Source organism: Notolepis coatsorum (genome assembly GCF_963971535.1).
Source record: "Notolepis coatsorum genome assembly, contig: SCAFFOLD_241, whole genome shotgun sequence".
In the NCBI taxonomy this organism is placed as follows: domain Eukaryota; kingdom Metazoa; phylum Chordata; class Actinopteri; order Aulopiformes; family Paralepididae; genus Notolepis; species Notolepis coatsorum.
The window spans coordinates 132071-154317 of NW_028172132.1; the positions used below are offsets into that span (position 1 = coordinate 132071).

Here is a 22247-nt window from a genome sequence, read left to right on the forward strand (position 1 = left end):
CGCTTGTAAGCCGACAGGAGTAGGAAGGGGGGGGGGGGTAGAATCCGGCTGCCTCATCCGGCCAAGGGTATCCCTGGTGAACCCACTGTAGTGCCGTTCAATGCGCCGGCGATCCTTGGACCACAGATGAAAGCAGATGGACTCTTTGTGGGCCGGCGTCCTCCGGTCCACAGAGGAGAGACGTGAAGCGACCTCGTCTTGCAGAGCGTCTCCTCACCTTGCGTCCTCTCCAGGGGGGGGGGTTCCAACACACGGCAGTGTCGGGGGTCTTTATCCATGGAATAATCAACGTATACAAAGCATAATCCGTGCCTGGGAAGGCGGGCTGTCGTCGGTAGAATAATCCGGTATACAGGTCCACTCGCTCGTCGGCTCTGGGGCTCCTCGGGTGCAATCTCACATGGGGTCGATCATCCTGGTTAAGCAGCCAGTTCTCTGCCCGAAACGATGGGGTGCTGACTACGGTAGTATTCTCACCGTACGAAGCACTATATATTAACAGACTATTATTAGCTTAATAGACTACGTCCAACTCGACGATATAGTGCCAAATATGACTATTCAAATATTAATATACACGATGTCTCAATACCGATGGTAGGCGAACTTGGCCTTACTCCCACACGTGGCGTCGCGGGGAGGCTTTACGTCTGTGACTCTATTGGAGGGTAAGAAACTGGACTGAAAAAGGAAGTCCTACTTTAGTAGCGCAGTATATATACGCACTATGAACAAATAGTCCCATTAGTGGTGCGGTAGCCAGATTCCTACGCGGAACTAGGACTTGTTCGTACATGTTGAGCGGTACGTTTGAACTGGGTCTGAGGGGTATGGCAGCCTGGCACCAAGGTCTCGACCAATAGTAGAATGGAGACTATTATGGGATGTTCAGTAGGCTAGAATGGATATTCAATGCATATTGTACAAGGAATATACAAGGGATATCAAGGAATATTAGAGAATATACAAATACAATTAAATATATATAAATAAATATATATATTCGGTTTAATCTGGCCCTTCACAACAGCCACCCCCTGATTGGTCCCAGACCTAATCAGTTAAACAGAGACAGATTAATCGCGTTGTCTATTTACACATAAGGGTTTGCTGTAGGGGTCAGTCAACTTCACAAAGTCATAGGGTTATAGGGTCATGGTCATCATCGATTGTGTCTGGGAGTCGGGGCAGTTCTGTGAGCCTCGCCACGGGACGGGTGTAAGTGCGACCCTGGACGAGCACTTCAGCTGCTCGGACCTTGCCGTCGGCACCGGTGATCACTTTGCTTACGCGGCCGGCCGGCCACATAGCTCTGGGCAGTGATTGATCAATAATCATGACGACTGTTCCTTCTGTCAAATTGTCTCTCTCCTTTACCCACTTCCGGCGGGTCTGTAGAGACGGTAGGTAGTGCAGTAGGAAACTGCTCCAAAACTTGTCGGCTAATACTTGACTGTACCTCCACATTCGTCGGCCGTTCGCTTCTTCAGGCCGGTACATTGTCTGGGGTAATGCAGGATCTAGCCGCCCCATCAGGAGTGTGTTGGGGTCTGCGGAGATAACAGTGCTCAATCCACAGAACACAGGCTTCTTATTCTCAGCCTCCTCCTGACTGGCTGCCCTCGGGATAGGCGTGGGCCACTCTCCTTCCGGAAGCTTTAGGAATGCTGTGCCGTCACTGTAGACATTGCGACGGGTGAGGTCATCCAGGGGCATCCCCCGGGTGATGACGTCAGCTGGGTTCTGTTTTGTATCAACGTAGCGCCACTCTGTTTCTCCGGTTAACTCTTCGGTTAAGTCTTGAATCTCGGTGACTCTGACTCCCACGAAGACTTTGTACTTGCATGAGTCCGATTTGATCCAGGCGAGTACTGTCGTGGAATCTGACCACAGGATTGTTCTAGACACCGGTATGGTGAGCTCACGTTGGATGAGCGTGGCTAGGTGCGCTCCGGCTAGGGCTGCGCAGAGCTCTAGGCGTGGGATAGATTGTTGCTTGCGTGGGGCTATTCTCGAGCGGGCGAGGACAAATGCTGTGTAGATCTCTCCCCCCTTTTCTTGGGCCCGCAAGTAGGCTACTGATCCGTATGCGACCTCTGAGGCGTCACTGAAGACGTGTAAGTCCATTTTACATGTCTCTGGCCTCACCGTGGGTGGGAAGTAGCTTCGGCGCATATTAACGCCTGGGAGTGAGTGGAGCTCCATCTCCCACTCTCTCCAGGTGGATGCAAGATGTGCGGGAATGGGGTCGTCCCAGCCCTGGTCCTTGTCCCACAATGCTCGTACAATCATTTTTGCCCTGGTGGTGTACGGTAGAATACATCCTCGCGGGTCATATTGTCGGGCGAGTGTTGTGTACACACTCCGTCTGGTGGTCGGCGCCGCCGCCGGCCTTCCCTGCTCCGTAGTCAGGGGCTTGTGTCTGTAGTGAAGCGAATCTGTTTTGAATCGCCACACCAATCCCAGGGTCATCTCCTGGGCTTCTCCCGGGATTGTAGCCATCCAGGTCTCGCTGCTGGCTGCCTTGTCCTCGGAGGAGAGGCTGCGCAGTACTTGCGGATCGCTGCTGGCCCACTGCCTGAGATCAAAGCCGCCTTTGATCAATGAGGCGCGGAGTTTAATCAGGAGAGCCTCGGCTTCTTCCTGGGTTGAAAGGCTTTGTAGACAGTTGTCTACGTAGAAGCTGTTCTTCACGCTGTGTCGGACCTCTTCGTCCGCTGCTGGGTCCTCTGCTACATGTTTCTGTAGTGCAAATGTAGCACAGCAGGGGCTGCACGTCGTTCCGAAGGGGAGGACTTCCCATTGGTAGATGGCTGGGTGCTCATCTCCTGGCTTCTCTCTCCATAGGAACCGTAACAGGGGCTTGTCCTCCTCTACTAATCTCACCTGCAGGAACATTCCTTTAATGTCCCCGCTGATGGCCACCTTTTCCTGGCGGAAGCGGAGTAGAACGCCGAGTAGGGAGGGGCCGAGTGTGGGACCGGGCAGTAACTCTTTATTCAGATTTTGGGATCCGATCTGGTAGCTGCAGTTAAATACTATGCGGTCTTTACCGTTGTGATGGACCTTGTGGTGAGGCACGTACCACGATTCAGTGGTCTGGTCAGCCTCTTTAATGTCCATCTTTGTGACGTGTCCCGCTGTGATGAGCTTCTCAATCTCGGCGCGGTATACACTCTCTTGGGCGGGGTTCTTGGCTAAGCGCCGCTCCGTGTTCAGCAGGTACCGTTCTGTGGCGTCTGTCTTGGCGTGGAAAGTAGGCATTCCTTCTCGCCGCAGGAGTGGCGTGGCGTATCTCAACACGCCGTTGACCGGGACTCTCTTGGTCCCTGTCTCGAGGAGGTGAATGGCGTAAATGTCATCTTTAGAGCGAATGTCTTTCTTTCCGTTCTTAAAGGGCATTTGTTCCAAGGTCCATAACCGCTCCACGTGTTGCAGGAGTGCGGTTTCTCCCTCTGTGACTCGGGAGTGGAGACATCTAGTGGCTGTACTTCGGTTGAGAGATTTGGCGAGCGGGCCTTGGAGAGTCCATCCCAAACGGGTCTCGACTGCTGCAGGACAGCCTCGGGGTCCGGTATGAACCCGGTCTATCGGGACAATGAGGTCTGCATGGTCGGAGCCTATCAACAGGGTCGGCATAGCATTGTCTATGAGCGGGATCGGTAACTTGCGCAGATGTGCATATTTCTCCATCAGCTTGGCGACGGGGTATGTGTACCGCGACAGTCCTATTTCTTGGCTGGTGAAAGCGTCTGTAATCTGGTACCGTCGCTCAGGCTGGCCGCTTGCTGCGATAGAGAATGAGACATTCTCGCCCTTTATCGTCTTCAAATCTCGTCTTATTGTCCGAATTGTCATTTGGGTTTCGCTTCCCCGCAGCCCTAGCTGGGCCGCAGCGGAGGCGAGCAGAAGGGTCTTCTCGGACCCGTCATCGAGGACGGCGTAAGTGTCCAGGACTTCATTCTGGTAGCTTAGTGTCACACGCACTACTTTTAGGAGTACTCGGGCTCCACTGCTGCTGGCGGGATCGATGTACATGACGCTCGCTTTGCTGCTGGATGGTGCGGGTGAAGGGCGCCGTCTGTTACTGTCGTGAAGTATGTCCAGATGGGCTCCATCGCACTTGGTGCACCTTTTCTTTAAGCGGCATTCGGCTGCCATGTGTGAGCGCGCACAGCGAAAACAGCGCTTGTTGGACTTTATCCATTGACTTGCTTCCTCCGCGTTCAGCTTGGGGAAGGAGTCACATTGCGCTAGCCAGTGTTCTTTCTCACAGTAGGGGCACACTATCTTCCACTTCTCCGTTCTGGAGGGGGTACTGTGGCTCCTGCTGCTCGGTACTGACTCCGATTGGTGCATCACAGTCACCGATCTTCTTCCATCATTTAGTCGTCTGGTTCCTTCTCTGGAGCCAGGGGTGCTCCGTCCGAATGTATCTAGCCGTAGGCTGCTGACTTCTCTCGCCAGGAAGTCTGCTAGATCGAGGAGGTTCGGTTCGGGGCCATTCGGGTCTCGGTGGTCCCTCTGTCGCCTAAAACGCTCCTGTCGAGCGGGCGGCAGCTTCTCCAAGATCCTTTCCACATTTGAGTTGGCGTAAAGTTCATGCCTCCCCTTCTCTCTCTGCGCTCCCAACATCCCTACCAGGGACTGCACTCTGATGGACAGGTCGTCCAGTGCTCGATTGTCTATTGCTGGGGGTAAGCGGTCGATGTGTCGGATCTCCTGGATCACGTAATCCCATATGCGCCCATACCTCTGGTCCAATGCTACCAGCGCTGCTGTGTATGGGGTGGTGGAAGTCGCGTAGGCGAGCGCTATATTATGTGCGCGGGGTACCTTTAAGTGCTTCAGTAGGATGGCGTATTTGTGGCGTTCATCCAATACATCCACCAACATGGTCTCCAGACACATGCGGAGTTCTGTATACTGGGCCCGGTTCTCTTGGGTGAAGTCGGGTACCATAGGCGTGCCAATGTATGACGCTGACTGTGGATACATCGGCGAGCGTTGGGGGAGAGGCCTCCTAGGCGAGTCTCCTCCCGCTCCTTGGTATGGGCTGGTACCGGCAGTGTACCATGGCCCGCTTGTCCAGGTGCTGTTCCTCGGTGCGGGTCGTGCGTCGTGCTCACCCGTGTATAGAGTCGGGGGTCTGTAGCGCAGCTCCGCGGGAGTATAGCCTGGGCTGTACCGGACCTCCTGGTCCGGTAGAGTACTGTGCTGTCGTCGGGCGTGGTTCTCCTCCTCTTCCTCTTCGTCTTCAGTTAGGTCATCCAGTGCTTGTAGTCTCTGGTTTAGCCTCTCCACAGGATATGCTGCTCCTTCCCGGTTGCTAGGTCTCGCTTGGACCGGTGGGGGGAGGTGGTCTGTGGGGGGTATAGACCTCGTCTGTTGGTCAAGTTCAGGGTTGTTTACTCGGCTAGGGGATGCCGCCCTGGAGGTGTGTCTAGACGAGTTCCTGGAGCCTCTGGCGGAGGGAGAGGGTGTTGTCCGTCTGATCAGCTGTTCTATTAGTTGCGCTTGCTGTCTGTCGCGCTCTGCGTCCCGTAGAGCACCAGCAGCTGCTCGCTGGCTGTCTGCTCGGTCTCGGGCCACATTCTCTTCTCTCTGAATGCGTCTTAGTTCTAGACGTATATGCTCTTCTTCGCTCCGCTGCTGGATCTGCAGTCGGTCGCGTTCAGCAGCGGCGTTCAGGCTGATGAGGAAGGCCTGCTGTAGGGTCCTCTCTGCCTCGCTGGGAGAAGGCGGTTGTATAGGGGAGCCTTCCCTCGGGGTACTCCTTGCGGAGCCTTGGAGCTCTATCTCCACGGTGCTCTCCCCGTCTTCTTCCGTGCCGAGTTCTCTCTCGGTAGCGTTGTATTCCTCCCGGGACTCATCGGGGACTACTTCTTCAGTACTGGCGGGGTGTGAAGTCATGTCTGGTTCCCACTGGTCCCCACCGTGAACTTGGTCAGTTACATTAGAGCCCGTAGGGGCCTCTATGGTCGGGGTAGTCTGGGCGTTGGGGTTAGACATACTTTTACTTTCTAGTTTTACCGCGTTTACTGTTAGTAGAAGACTAGGTTGTTGACTGACAGCGTAGGCCTCTAAGTACTGAGGGAGCCGTCGTTCGCGCTGCGGGCGTTGGTTAGGAGGATCGTTTCGTGGAGTGTTCATCATAGGCCATTTCAATATTAATAACACTATATTAATATTACACTAATTACCATCCGGCTCGAAGGACCAATTGTAACTGAGGGGTACAATTCCCTGACTGTATTACTAGATATGATACTTACTACCACTACCTTTGTACTTAATATTCGGCCACCCAGTACACGGCATAAATATATTATGATGAACACTGTCACGTAGATGAAACGGATCCAACACAAATGTACGAATTAGAAATAGGTCTTTATTTCTACACAGCGATGGTGTGTAGAGCAAGCACTTAATCAAATCAATCACATTTATGAATGGAAATTAGTATGCACTTTTATGGCAAGAGTATTCGTCGGTATATCAATAGAGAATGTCCAATCTCTGAAGGCGCAGGTGGTACATATATACGACCTGGAATAGTTTAAGGAATAACAGCAATGATACTTTAATGATTATATACTGGACACACCAGGGGGGGTTAATCCGGTCGCTTGTAAGCCGACAGGAGTAGGAAGGGGGGGGGGGTAGAATCCGTCTGCCTCATCCGGCCAAGGGTATCCCAGGTGAACCCACTGTAGTGCCGTTCAATGCGCCGGCGATCCTTGGACCACAGATGAAAGCAGGTGGACTCTTTGTGGGCCGGCGTCATCCGGTCCACGGAGGAGAGACGTGAAGCGACCTCGTCTTGCAGAGCGTCTCCTCACCTTGCGTCCTCTCCAGGGGGGGGGGGGTTCCAACACACGGCAGTGTCGGGGGTCTTTATCCATGGAATAATCAAAGTATACAAAGCATAATCCGTGCCTGGGAAGGCGGGCTGTCGTCGGTAGAATAATCCGGTATACAGGTCCACTCGCTCGTCGGCTCTGGGGCTCCTCGGGTGCAGCTTCACGTGGGGTCAACCACCCTGGATAAGCAGCCAGTTCTCTGCCCGAAACGATGGGGTACTGACTACGGTAGTATTCTCACCGCACGAAGCACTATATATTAACAGACTATTATTAGCTTAATAGACTACGTCCAACTCGACGATATAGTGCCAAATATGACTATTCAAATATTAATATACACGATGTCTCAATACCGATGGTAGGCGAACTTGGCCTTACTCCCACACGTGGCGTCGCGGGGAGGCTTTACGTCTGTGACTCTATTGGAGGGTAAGAAACTGGACTGAAAAGAAAGTCCTACTTTAGTAGCGCAGTATATATACGCCCTATGAACAAATAGTCCCATTAGTGGTGCGGTAGTCAGATTCCTACGCGGAACTAGGACTTGTTCGTACATGTGGAGCGGTACGTTTGAACTGGGTCTGAGGGGTATGGCAGCCTGGCACCAAGGTCTCGACCAATAGTAGAATGGAGACTATTATGGGATGTTCAGTAGGCTAGAATGGATATTCAATGCATATTGTACAAGGAATATACAAGGGATATCAGGGAATATTAGAGAATATACAAATACAATTAAATATATATAAATAAATATATATATTCGGTTTAATCTGGCCCTTCACAACAGCAATAGACAGCCTATTTCCGCACTGCCGCTCTCTCGCGCTGCCGCGTCACATTGTCACATTCTTGCACTCCTCCGCTGTTAAAAAGCAACACGCCGCCTGGGGGGGTCTTAACCTGTTCCACCCCAGCCAAATTTTTCGAAAATTTGCCTATAAGTACATACCCAAGTAAAAGGGAAGATTGCTCCAGTTCTACAAGGACCATTTGCATGTTCTTGGTATCTAGGAACATCTATGGAACTCAGGGAATGTATTCCCAGTGTTATAAATATTGTGTCTGGTAATATGCTATGAGTAAATTGTGATGAAACAAAGGACAATATGAATTAAGATTTTTCTTTGCATCTTTGACAGTGAATAACACCATGATAATAATGACCAAACTTAAAAAACTGCCACTGACCTCGTTCAGTACCCTCTTGATATCATGTGTACAAGAAATCGAAGGATATTAATAAAGGGAAGATGATAAAACCGAAGGTTCTGTAGATACAGTACTGAATTCTCCCATCCGGACCAATGCAATTTGAAATATTATTATAGAATATATGCTTATACATTACCTTATTATAGCCAATTCGCACATTTATATATACATATAGTATCTTTCAAATGCCCGAGTTCAATTTGGATTTAGTATCACCAGGCGTGCATAATAACAGATACTGATATCTACTGTAATCGACTGTACTTTTTTATTTCCCCCACAGTGCAACCGTTTTGAAACAAATTTCAGATCTAATTGTTCCTACATGCTAACAATAGGGAGGAGAAACTAACTGCGTTTCAATATTTGTCAAAAACGTTACCTTTTGTGGCTTATTATCGCGAATAATACCAGTTATTGACATATTCATAATTCAACTCTGAACTTTGAACCCCCATAGAACTTGAAGGGAAATGTAGTTCGAAAAAATTCCAACGCTGATCCACAGCTATGCATGCCCTCGACAAAATGGCCACAAAAAAACTACAATTCCCATGGTTCAAAATTTTCAAAATGGTCTCTGTCTCTGTGCCTGTTTTCTTAGGCAGTTAGCCTCTGGTATGCATGCCATTAGCGTTAGCCACACTTCTAGGCCTCTTTTCTTTTGGAAAGAATGATAAAACAAATTATAATATATATATATATATATATATATATATATATTTCTTTTTGTATTGTATTCAGCCGAACGCACAATTGGAGGGGGGCTCCCCACCCTCCAGAACATTTACAACAAGCGTTGCAAGGGCAAGGCTAAGAGAATCATTAAAGACTCCAGTCACCCGAACAACTGCCTCTTTGAACTGCTGCGGTCAGGCAAGCGATACCGGAGTCTCAAGGCAAGCACAGAAAGACTCAGAAGAAGCTTCTATCCCCAGGCCATCAGGCTGCTAAACGAACAATGAACACTACACAACAACAACCACCAAACGCACATAGCACACACATCCACACGCACACACTCACTTTAAACAAACACACTGTAGCATCCACTCCACACACTTTATAGCACACACCCACTTTAAACAAACACACTGTAGCACCCACTCCCCACACTTTATATTTATTGATGAAGGATTGCACTACAACTCGTACACCTTACTGTAAATTGTACCTAAATTGTACCTCATCCCATTTCTGCTTTGCACTATATAGTACTGTACATTAGTACACTGCATAGTATTGTATATTATTATATGGTAACTCAGAACATTGTACATATGTCTATACCGAACACTGTGACCTCATTTTCTTCTTCTAAATTACATGCACTATGTTATTTGATACTATCTTGTCTAGCACAGTCTCTGGAGCGTAACAGTAAGAAGCATTTTGTATGAAAGTATTCTGTACTTCTGTATGACAACTATTAAAGAAACTTGAAACTATTTGACTAAGAGGTTGGCAGTCGACTACGGCTCCTTTCGACCGATTAGTCGACCATTCAACTAATAGGGGTCAGCCCTAATTTATTCCACTCTATGTTAATTTGCCCGGCTGTGATATGAAGTTAGCAAAGTGTAGCGCTTCAAATACAATCTGTCCTCTTCTCTCCAGGCTCTATCAGACTTTCAGAGACGCCAAGTATCTCTACATGCTGCTAGAGGTCTGTCTAGGAGGAGAGCTGTGGTCGCTGCTGAGAGACAGGTATGTGTGGTTGTGTGTGTATGTGTGGTTGTGTGTGTGGTTGTGTGTGTGGGTTGTCATTGGGTATTAAGGAGTTGGCACATGTAAACACCATGTCCCATACATGTGCTTCCTATAGTCTAAGTAAGACAGTGCAAGAATATTAGGGAACATACACAACTCTATGTCAAATCCAAAATCCAGAGCAGCTAAAACTCAAAATTGTGACGTCATCAAGTATAAAGTCTGAAGCTGCTCCATAGACAATGAATTGGGAAAGATGGTAATAATGACGACACTGAGCGCAGCCAGGGGAATTTATTCAAAGTACATTTCCTGTTTCAGATCTGAGAACACAACTATAGAAGCCCATCTGGGTGTTAAAAAAGCAAACAAACGTTCTGTGGGTGCACACAATCAGAAATCAGTCTCAAATCATTTGTCTATGCAGCTCCAGACTTTATACCTGATGGCATCACAAGTTCCAGACTTTATACCTGATGACATCACAAGTTCCAGACTTTATAACCGATGACATCACAAGTTCCAGACTTTTATCACAGAGGCAGTGCTGACATTTCTGCACGAGGCAGAGTTGTACCAGAGGATATAATGTTATTTTATTTATTATTATTATTGTGAATTTCTTTTGTGTAGGCCTATGCGTATTTAAGTTTTTCTCAATTGTGGGCGTAGTATAGAACTGAGGAGGGCAGTAATACGCCATGTTGCGTTTACACTGCCGGAAAAAATAAAGAAGAAGAAGTTCCAGACTTTATACCTGATGACACCACAAGTTCCAGACTTTATACCTGATGACACCACAAGTTCCAGACTTTATACCTGATCAAATCAAATCAAATTTATTTGTAAGGCCCGACAACACACGTTAATGTCCCCATGGGCCGTACAAGTCTTCTTTAAACAAGTCAAGAAGAAACAGAACAGAACAAGAACACCATAAGGTCCAACAAATTTAAAATACATGCAAATAAATGAAAGAATGCAAGCACTCCCAGACATACCCCACGTGAAGGTAAGGAAAAACTCACTAAAACCTAACAATAGGGAAAAAATGCTCCACAGGCAGTGTGGAGGAGAGAAACCTTAGAAGGGCCATTCAAGGGGGGATCTCCATTCTTAGATGTCTAGTAGTGTTGCAGACTAACAGTTGGTAAGCATGCACTCAAGTGTGTAGTGAAACACAGATGAGTGCATGCAATAGCAACTGAACATTTTGAAAGATTAAAGATAGAGCTGATAGCAACTGAACATTTTGAAACATTAAAGATAGAGCTGATAGCGAATCTATTTGAGGCACAGGGGCGACGCAAAGAGGGTCGCGTCCTCCCCGTCTTAATCACAGGACATTCAACACTCCGGTCATTGCTCCGAGACAGACGGAGACAGGGAGATAGGGGGCGGCGCAGAGAGGGTCGCAACCTCCCCAACATCATCGCAGGACGTCCAGCACTCCGGTCACCACTACGAGGCCGCCGGAGACAGGGAGACAGGAGGGCACGCAGAGAGGGTCTTGCATCCTCCCAGCCTTCATCACCGGACGTCCGACACTCCGGTCAGCACTCCAGGACAGAAACTCACAGGGAGACAGGGAGACAGGACAGGCGTTAGACAGCTCGCGTCATTGTAGTGGGCGGACATAGCAATAGATACAAGTGGTAAGCATATATGTGAATAGAGTAGATATATGAAGTAAGCATATTATGTGAATAGAATAGAAGTACTTAAACCAGCAATGAAACCGCGTTGACAGGCCAGTTGACAAGACCACGGACAGACAACGGTAAGTAGCTGATCCATGGCCTCGGTGGTGCATGTAGAGCAGTCACTGCAATCTTGGCCAAGACCCCGAGGCATCCATCACCTTAGTCAGCACTAGGAGACAGGCACTCAGAGAGATGGGGGAGGGAGGGGGGGGGGAGTTAGAGAGTTCCCATGTTTGTGGTGCTGCAAAAAAGCAGACATGGGGGAAAATAGACATCCTAACTAAACTAGACAGATTAATCTAAAGGTCAGTCCCCGACCAGGTGAGATCAGGGTAGGTTGAATGAGAGAGAGAAAAGATGGGTCTTAAGCAGGGATTTAAAAGCTTCGACAGAGCAGGCGCCCCTGATGACGGCAGGTAATTTGTTCCACAGGTGGGGAGCGCGGTAGACAAAGGCTATGTGGCCAGCGGATTTCTTTTTAACCCTAGGAATCGATAGAAGCCCCGCATTTTGTGAGCGCAGAGCACGAGCGGGCGAGTATCGGGAGATGAGATCGGATAGATAGAGCGGTGCAAGCCCATTTAAAATTTTGTAGGTGAGGAGTAGCACTTTAAAGTCAGATCGGGCTTGAATAGGAAGCCAGTGTAGGGATGACACCACAAGTTCCAGACTTTATACCTGATGACACCACAAGTTCCAGACTTTATACCTGATGGCATCACAAGTTCCAGACTTTATACCTGATGACATCACACGTTCCAGACTTTATACCTGATGACATCACAAGTTCCAGACTTTATACCTGATGACATCACAAGTTCCAGACTTTATAACCGATGGCATCACAAGTTCCAGACTTTATACCTGATGACATCACACGTTCCAGACTTTATACCTGATGACATCACAAGTTCCAGACTTTATACCTGATGACATCACAAGTTCCAGACTTTATACCTGATGACATCACAAGTTCCAGACTTTATACCCGATGGCATCATAAGTTCCAGACTTTATACCTGATGACACCACAAGTTCCAGACTTTATACCTGATGACATCACAAGTTTGAGTCTTACTCCTCTGGTGTCTGGCTTTGGGAGAGAAGCTCATGTTCCCAAATGTTGATTCAAATATAAATAGTAACAACATCAGAGTAACAACATCAGAGTAACAACATCAGAGTAACAACAACAGAGTAACAACATCAGAGTAACAACACCATCGAGTAACAACAGCAGAGTAACAACATCAGAGTAACAACATCAGAGTAACAACATCAGAGTAACAACAACACCATAGAGTAACAACATCAGAGTAACAACAACACCATCAGAGTAACAACAACATCAGAGTAACAACATCAGAGTAACAACATCAGAGTAACAACATCAGAGTAACAACCATAGAGTAACAACATCAGAGTAACAACATCAGAGTAACAACCATAGAGTAACAACATCAGAGTAACAACATCAGAGTAACAACCATAGAGTAACAACATCAGAGTAACAACATTAGAGTAACAACATCAGAGTAACAACATCAGAGTAACAACATCACCATAGAGTAACAACATCAGAGTAACAACATCACCATAGAGTAACAACATCAGAGTAACAACATCACCATAGAGCAGGGGTGGCCAACCCGCGGCTCGCGAGCCGCATGCGGCTCTTTGCCCGTCAATGTGCGGCTCTTCTTTTGAACTATTTCTTTTTAATTTTTTTTATGTCACTCATTCCATAAGGACGTAGAATATTTTTTTTTATTTATTTTTTAATGGTCCATTTGCATGTTCTTGGTATCTGAATCTAGGGACATATATGGATCAGTGTCAGAAATAGTGTGTCTGTTACTAGGCTTGAGTAAATTGTAATGAACCAAAGGAGAATATCAATTCCATTTAAAAAAATATATATATATATCTTTGACTGTGAATAACACCATGCTAAAATTGACCAGACCTGAAAAATTTAAGCAAATGAATAAAGGGAAGATGACTAAACAGAAGGTTTTGTAGATACAGTACTGAATTCTGCCATCTTTTTTATAATGTAAATTTCTCCACCACTTTTTCATCGTATTGCAACACCGTTTTTTGCAAGACGTTCACAGAAAGGTAGAGAAACTAACTGTGTTCTGTTTTATGGCAATAACGTTCAGGTTTGTGGGAGATAATCTCAAAAAATAAGAGAAATAAAAAAGTAAATCCAGAAGTCAGATGATTGACAGGGGCTGGTGTGAGCTGGGTAGGGTAGTTTTTCTAAATTCGAAAGCCCTGAGTCTCTTCCTTCAAAAGACTACACTCACTTTTGGCTGTGCCACTTCCTCCTGTCAATATGCGCCGGTTTCCGACTCAATGCCCTGAGATTTCTATAATCTTAATATTCCACTGATAACAGTTAAAATAATTGGTAAACAAACGTAATGCTGAAAATATACACTTTTACTGTATATCTCTGGCTTAAGAGGTTAACCCTGGGAGGCCCAAATTAAAAAGACATTAGCAACTTCAGAGGCCAGAGGGTGGGACATATAAACACATTTACTATCAAATTGCATTGTGAGGCTGAAAAGTGACCACTTGACTATACATGTGCTTAACATTTTTTAAATAAACATTCTTTTTTTAAATGGCTAAAAGTGATTTTGTAATTTTGCAACCGTGGGTCTCACAGGGTACTTTTAACCCTGTGAGGCCCAAATAAAAAAGACATTAGCAACTTCAGAGGCTAGAGGGTGAGACCTATAAACACATGAAGGGTGCCATGACTGAAAAAAAAGGTTGAGAAATGCTGGTAGGCCTATATGGTGTGGCTCTTTGTGGTACCACAGTAATTTTTGTGGCTCTTAGTCTCTGACTGGTTGGCCACCCCTGCCATAGAGTAACAACATCACCATAGAGTAACAACATCAGAGTAACAACAACACCATAGAGTAACAACATCAGAGTAACAACATCACCATAGAGTAACAACATCAGAGTAACAACATCACCATAGAGTAACAACATCAGAGTAACAACATCAGAGTAACAACAACACCATCTATGTAACAACATCAGAGTAACAACAACACCATAGAGTAACAACATCAGAGTAACAACAACACCATAGAGTAACAACCAGTGTGCGATCCATAGCATGATCTTTGGGTGAGCCGCGTCGGGGGGGGGGGGGGGGGGGGGGGGGGGTTGCGCGGCGCGCCTCTCAGCGAGGAGTGCTCAGGAGTCGGACTGTGTAATCGCAGACGTTACTAGTCTGTAGCCTGTAGTAGGTAGAGTAGAGTTAGAGTAGACAACTCACTTACCGTCCGGCCGTCTGGACGGTCTGGGCTGGGCTTCCACAGCACATTCCATGATAAAAAAATTCCGATCGTTGTAATACTAATAATAGTCCCCACGGCCACCGGAGTAGCACCAGCCGCAGGTGTAATTGCGCCTGTAGATGATCCGATTACCGCCTCCTGCTGCTCTGTCAGCTTCACTGTCTTCGTGAAACCAAAATTGGTTAGGCTTACTTGTTTTCGTTTAGACATTTTACTGGCTGTCAAAACGATCACTGTCTGTGTCAACAAGTAACAGCCACAGCACAGGTTACATACAAAGTGGGTCAAGTTTGATGTGTGCCGTGCAGGCTGCAGCGCCGCCACGCTCCGAATGGTAATTGCAAGAATAGCATGCATGTTGCCATATTACGTGTGAATTAGTGCGCAAATCATTAATCATACATCCAAAATAGCATACGTTTATTATTATACACGATGATGATACAGAAAATTACAGAAAAATGAGAAATGCATGGCAAAAGTAGCATTTATTTTCAGTAATTTAGAGACCCCCCAAAAAATCGCAAATCAAGTTTGCAGGGGAGCTGATGTCTGATCTAGGGGAGCTATAGCGGACCGAGCTCCCCTCGTGGATCGCACCCTGGTAACAACATCAGAGTAACAACAATACCATAGAGTAACAACATCAGAGTAACAACATCACCATAGAGTAACAACATCACCATACAGTAACAACATCACCATGATGCAGATATGGCAAAATTTCTCTTGAAGTAATAAGTAACGTATGCTATTTAGGCTACATAGCTGATGCTAACACCAATGCGAATGAAGTCACTTTAACGCTTCTGTTAAAGCGGCCACATTGTTTCCAAATCAGCCAGATTATAACTTTAACTGGGATATATATTCTAGTATAATTCTAGTGTCCAGAATATTAATGTAAATGCACCAAACTGAAACCTCTTGAATGATCCGTGAAACCCATCGAACAGACTTTGACGTCCGTTTCTTTTTTCAAGATTCAAGATTCAAGAGGTTTATTTGTCACATACATACCAGGGCATACAGTGAAATGTGGGTGGTCGTGCCCGCATCGATTTTGCAATCATACCAATAATAAAATAGACATAAAAAACAGGTAATAAGAAGACATAAGATGTGCATGATAAAATTCCTGAGAAGGCACTGGGTCCTATGTACACTACTAAATGGTAAATGGCTGCTTTTTTATATAGCGCTTTTATCCAAAGCGCTTTACAATTTGTTACTTACATATTACCCATTCACACACCGACGGCGGAGGCAACCATGCAAGGTGCCAACCTGCTCATCGCAATTAGGGTTAAGTGTCTTGCTCAAGGACACATCGACACGCTGCCCAGGAGGAGCGGGAATCGAACCGGGAACCTCCGGATTGCCAGACGACTGCTCTACCTCCCGAGCCACTGTCGCCCCGACTACTACTACTATACAATATACAGTTTTAACTCTGTCATTATGCTATACTTACTATATCTAAACTATACTATACAAGAACCACCTCGGTTCTTTCCTTAACGGGGCCTTTATATTCCTCATTCCTTTAACACAATGGCGCCCGACCACGGAGACCTCCGTGTTTCGATTCCACCCGTTGTGGACAGAAGCACGGATATATCCGTGGCAAGTTGTTTTTGCTTTTATTCCATTTTAATAACCTATTCAAGGTCGCCGAGCGGCACTGCAGATGTACCCTACTCTTTGAATTCGCCAACGTGCATTACCGGCCAGATCCTCTTAGGGGCGCTGTCGCAATAATGGAGTGTGCCCTGTGGCTGAACGGTGGACAATATTCTTTTTACTTTCAATGGAGTTTTCAGTTAGCTCGATTCTGGATGTGCAGCCTGTAGCTTGGATTACGTTTTGGATCTCAGATTTCACTAAGGGGATTTATCATCAGCCAATGGACATATCGATCTACCAGATGGCGATCGATAACGGGGAAATGCTTTGGGGGATCCCACCGGCCCACGGTAAGATCTTTTTCACGTAAAGTACATCCCGATCGGGCCTTGTTTTGATAGCCATCCATCCGATCAATGAATGAGGCTAATGAGGCTAACGCGGTTATTGGTAATCAATAATCAGAAACGACGTCCCCCGCCCCCCCCCCCCCCCCCCCTTTCATGCATACATGCTTGAGGATCGTGCCGATCATATGCAGTTTGAGTTTTAACTGTAACATATGTATAACAGAAATGCCATTGGATATAACGTTAGTAGCTATTAGCCCTTTATCTCGCCTTCCAGGAAATATACTAGACCAAATCCCGTATACCGCTTATATTCACGGCGCTATAAAATGAGAACGTATTGATGAAATTTTTTTTTCTTTAAGCCATTTTGAAGGGACGGTTTATGGTCTCAATTGACAATGAGAATGGACAGATAGAAATACTATAAAGCAGGGGTGGGCAATTATTTTTCCCAGGGGGCCGAATGAGCAACTGAAAATATGTTGGAGGGCCGGGCCAAAATTCCAAACTCAATTATGCATAATATACAATTTATTTCTATATAAAAAGCAGTAAATGGCATTGTTTTGACCCCTGGTAAGAGTGTATGTTATTATTTGGCAATTAAAAGGTGAGGTTAGCTTTCAAATAGAATTTATTTCCAAAATGATAAACAAAATGTGAAACATTAATAACAAAGGGCATTTTGAGTTTCATATACTATTGAAACAAGGATTTTCTTAGCTTTCTAAAGACATCACATCATCTTATAGCAAAAATAAACAAGACATGTCACTGAACTGTGTAAATAAAAGTGTCCCAGTTTTGTAGCCTTTTTTACATTACATTTACTTTTTTATTAAACATTTAATGTTTTCAGAACTGTGCAAAAAAAAGAAAAAATATATCAAGTGTCCCATTTCACTTGTTATATTTCCACATTTTAGTGTTCTTCAGTTTCAGTTTTTTCATTCAGTGTGAGAAATCCAGTCTCTGTTGAGCTTTAACAAGTCCATCAAAGTCAGGTTGCATGTCTGAGGTGGAGATGCGAAGCACAGCTGCCAGATGTTCATCAGTGAGAGAGGATCTGTACCTGGACTTGGTAAACGTCATGACTGAGAATGTCTGTTCACATATCGCTGCTGGCGGGACAAAACCTCATAACTCCATTTTTAATATATATATTATTTTTTATATAAATCAACTCTGTAGATCATCCTCCATATGTGTGTGTGGGTTTTACAAAGTTTAAACAATGGGAAAGCATTAAACCGATCATCTGTCTAAACCTCCTAACCAGGGCCGCCTGGGAGAAATGCGAGGCCCTGTGCGAGATTTAACGCGAGCCCCCCCCCCCAAAAAGGTTAAAAAAAAAAAAAAAATTATATATATATATATATATATATATATATTTTTTTTTTCATACAGTCAACATATTCTTAAATAATAGCGCTGCCCGAGGCGGGGCATGATACAGTCAACATATAGCAAAAGAGAGAGCGAGAGAGAGCTCCCGTTCTACAGTGTACAGAGAGAGAGAGAGAGAGAGAGAGAGAACACATTAGAAAGAAATTGAAATGCTATTTGGCCCTAAACAGAGAGTACACAGTGGCAGAATACCTGAGCACTGTGACTGAAGATCCTTGACTATACAGACTCAGCGAGCACAGCCTAGCCATCGAGAAAGGCCGCCATAGGCAGACTGTGTGTGTTAGAAAGAGAGAGAGAGAGAGAGACATGTGTGTTAGAGAGAGAGCATGTGTCGTATATTTCTAAATGAAAACATGAACATAGCCAACTGAAATGTACAAGGTAATGATTAGAAAGACAAAAATGCTGATTGAGAGAAGGGCCATTTAGGTACACCATGTGAAGTTATTTCTGAGACCCTAGGCTTGAGGCAGGTTGACTCCCCAGAAACAGATGGCTGACCTTAAGACAATAAAACTGACCCCTACCCTAAGTAAGGACTTTCAAGTTACAACATGGCAGAGTGGTCAGGGGACAGAGTGAATCGGACTGTAAAAAGAGCCTCTCAGATAGATGAGTCAGCAGCACTCAAGTGAGGCGAAGTGTTCAAAATGCATCAAGGATATAGAGAAAACTAATAAAGTTACATGTAGGCATAACTCTTAGAACAATTAGAATAACTTAGTCACAATAAAGAATAGAAACTCTTAAAGCTAGAAGGTAAAACTATACAGTATTGGTCAAATGTTCATCAGGAAAATAAGGTGTTCTATTAAAGGACGGATATATAGGGTTTGTTGTCTGGGCATTGTCTGAAAAAGTAGTCTGGTTCATATCTAGACTATGTAAACATTTTAGTCACAAGCATGATGATGTATTACTCAGTGAAAAACTACCCTCTCATTAAGTAATGATTAAAGTGTCAGCAGATTCAAACTGTGAAAACCGTTGTCAGAGGACCCAAACGGTTGTGTCAGCGAAACATGTGGTCACAGGACACCAGCAGACATGTTTCTGCTGGAATGTGACAAAAATAAGGCAGATCATGGACGTGAATAGGCAGGCAGGGTCTCCCCCTCCCTCTCGCTCGCTGTCTCCCCCTCCCCCTCTCTCTCTCTCTCTCTTGCTCTGATAAAAAGGGCTGATGGCGACAGAAAGAGACACGACTCACACCCAGAAGGGACCTGGGGAAGCGCTGACACACACCCGGTGACGGGAGCAAGACACTCAGAGGAGACGGAGAAGGACCTGGAGAGCCACACAGAACTCGAGAACCGAGCCTGAGACTCGCCAAGCCAGCTACTGCAGAGCCAAGCCGTGACACAGAGGGACTGAGACCCGATGACGGATGAAATCGCCTCGCAGCAGGGGATCCAGACTCCACCGAGGGTAGATGAAAGAACCAAGCGCTCCCAAACCTCCAAGGATCCGAAAGCGAGGTTGCCGTGACAACCAGACCAGCGAACCACTAAGAGAGGACTCGGTGTTGTCATGGGAAACCCGAGAGACAACAACACCACCACCGGAGAAACGGCTCTGATCGGCCCTAGCTGATCAGATCATGAAACAACAGCCACATGAAAGAGACGATTAGATTGAATGAAAGAGACAATTAGATTGAACCAAAAGAGACGATGTACTTGTTGATTCCTAAGCTATGGTATTAATAAACAACCGCCGCCCGTTGATCTTGACCACGTTGTCCGTCTCCCCTCACTTGAACCGAACATCTGAGAAAAATACCTAACCAATGCAGAGGAAAAGGGTAATAGAAAACTATACGATCAATGAACTTAGATAGAGATAAATGAAGCTAAGAAAGACACTTCACATGTATGAGAGAGAGAGAGAGAGAGAGAGAGAGAGAGAGAGAGAGAGAGAGAGAGCATGTGTGTGTGTTAGAGAGAGAGCATGTATGAGAGATCAAAAAGGACAAAGATCAACACTTAAATCCAAAGAGAAGAGGGTCTATAGAGAAACCAAAGCAGCAAGGAGCCAATGGCCGACATCAGCTAAATAGGCTAGCCAGGTACTGTGACACACACAGCTTTGGCCAACGGCCCAACGCTACCCAAGCTACACAAACGACCAAGACATTCACACACAGCACATGTCGTATCTCCAAATGTTGTGAAGTAGCATATGTTTTGCCTGGAAAAAAACATTGTTATTAACAAAACATTCGGGAGGGGAAGGAAGGAAGAGTGGGGTAATGTCATGACATTTTCATTAATCTTACCTGCACGAGGAACGCAGGGCGAAAGGCCGCAACACAGGTCTCCACGTTGACGAAAGGCCTCTCGCTGGCGGGACAAAAAGAAGCTATGGCCAGAGCCTTGTCATGGTGCAGGCCCGACTACATCTTCTGTCAAAGGGCCTGCTATTCTCAAGGCTAACTGATAGCATCAAACGAACGTTCCCAGCTGACGCTAAACAGCTAACTGGCTAACAGTTAGCTCAATCAGGCACCTGGCACACACCGTTAGCTACTAGTAGTATTAGCTAGTCGACCAGTTTGGCTCCAGAGAGAGAGAAAGAGAGATAGGTCAGGTCCACGGCGGGTATATAATCATAGGTTGACTCACCATAACGCAGTATCAACGCCGGTGCCAATGGTAAAGTTGGAAGGAGACTTTCTTGGCCCACGCCACGGTGTAATTTCTTCTTCTTCTTCTTCGAGTACTTTCCGGCAGACTGGACACCTTTCGGCGTATTGCTGCCTAACAGATTTATCTGCTCACAAGTTCTCTTCTCCTTCTTTTGAAAAGACATCCACTCGCCTCGCCTCGCTCCTCTGAATAGGTTAGCTAACGCTAGTTAGCCTTTAGCTAAGCTAGCTACTAGCCGACATCATCATGGCTATACCATGACAAGGCTCCGGCCATTTGTCCCGCTAGCGAGAGGCCTTTCGTCAACGTTCCTTGGTGACCGACCGACTGATAATGATGATAATGACCGACCTCTTTCTTCGTCTTGGCTGGCATAACTAAGCATAGTCAAAAGCTGCACGCGCGAAATAGTCAAACGCAGCTGACTCACGCGGCGCCGGCGTACTACTACACATGATGTAAGTAAAACCACTCCCTTCGTTGAAACCAATAGTATGTCTGCTGCAGAACCCCAGATGCTGAGCTCCAATAGTGAGTATGTCTGCAGGACTGCAGACCCAGGAACAAGTCAGACACATTCTACAAACGTGTCTAATGTGAAATATATAAGCATATAAGCAAAACTAGATTTTAGGTCTGTGATGAAAAAGGGCCTCGCGGGAAGGGGGGCCTCGCAAAAAAAATAAATAAAAATAAAAAAAAATAATAAAAAAAGATTAATACTTTTTTTTTTTTTTTTTTTTTTTTTTCGAGGCCCCCCTTCCCGCGAGGCCCTGTGCGACCGCACTGCTCGCACACCCCCTGAGGCGGCCCTGCTCCTAACTCTATTCACCCTCAAATCTGTGTTCCTATTTTTCATCTGCTGAAAAGTTGGGTTTTTGGAGTTATGAGGTTTTGTCCCGCCAGCAGCGATATGTAGGTGGATCCAAAGAGAACCAACATCTTCTGAGCATGTCTCCTCATGTTTGGAAAGTTCTCCTCCTTGAGAGCAGAGTAGAACTCTAGCAGTGATGCTGACTTATAGTGCTCTTTCAGTAGTGAATCAGACTGCAGGTCAATGAGTTCAAGCTGAACAACTATCAACACTGCAGGTAAAGGGAGAGGAAACCAGCTGCATTTCATCCTCAACCTTTTGAAATCTTGAAAACGCCTTGAAAATTCATCATGCAGTGCTCCCAACATGGATGAGTACCTGTGCCGGTGATCAGCTGATGGTTTGACTTCTTTCAGGGTTTTCATGTGTTTGAGATTGTTGCTGCCTAGTTGCCTTGAAATTAATTGCAACTTTGTCATGAAGGCTTTCACATGGCTATGCATTTCATGAGCAAAAATGCCCTTGCCCTGCAGTTGTGTGTTCAGTAGGGATGGGTACCGTTCACATTTG

At 46.0% G+C, this 22247-nt stretch overlaps 1 protein-coding gene across 1 annotated transcript in view; it reads left to right on the forward strand.

The window, feature by feature from the left end:
• LOC311248106 (cGMP-dependent protein kinase 1-like) overlaps window positions 1-22247 on the forward strand; it is a gene marked incomplete at both ends in the record, with an annotated part of 112038 nt that overhangs the window by 41199 nt on the left and 48592 nt on the right. The window contains one exon of the mRNA XM_084339056.1: window positions 9702-9791. Within this exon, the coding sequence (XP_084195182.1) occupies window positions 9702-9791 (90 nt within the window). The remainder of the gene's footprint in view (window positions 1-9701; window positions 9792-22247) is intronic.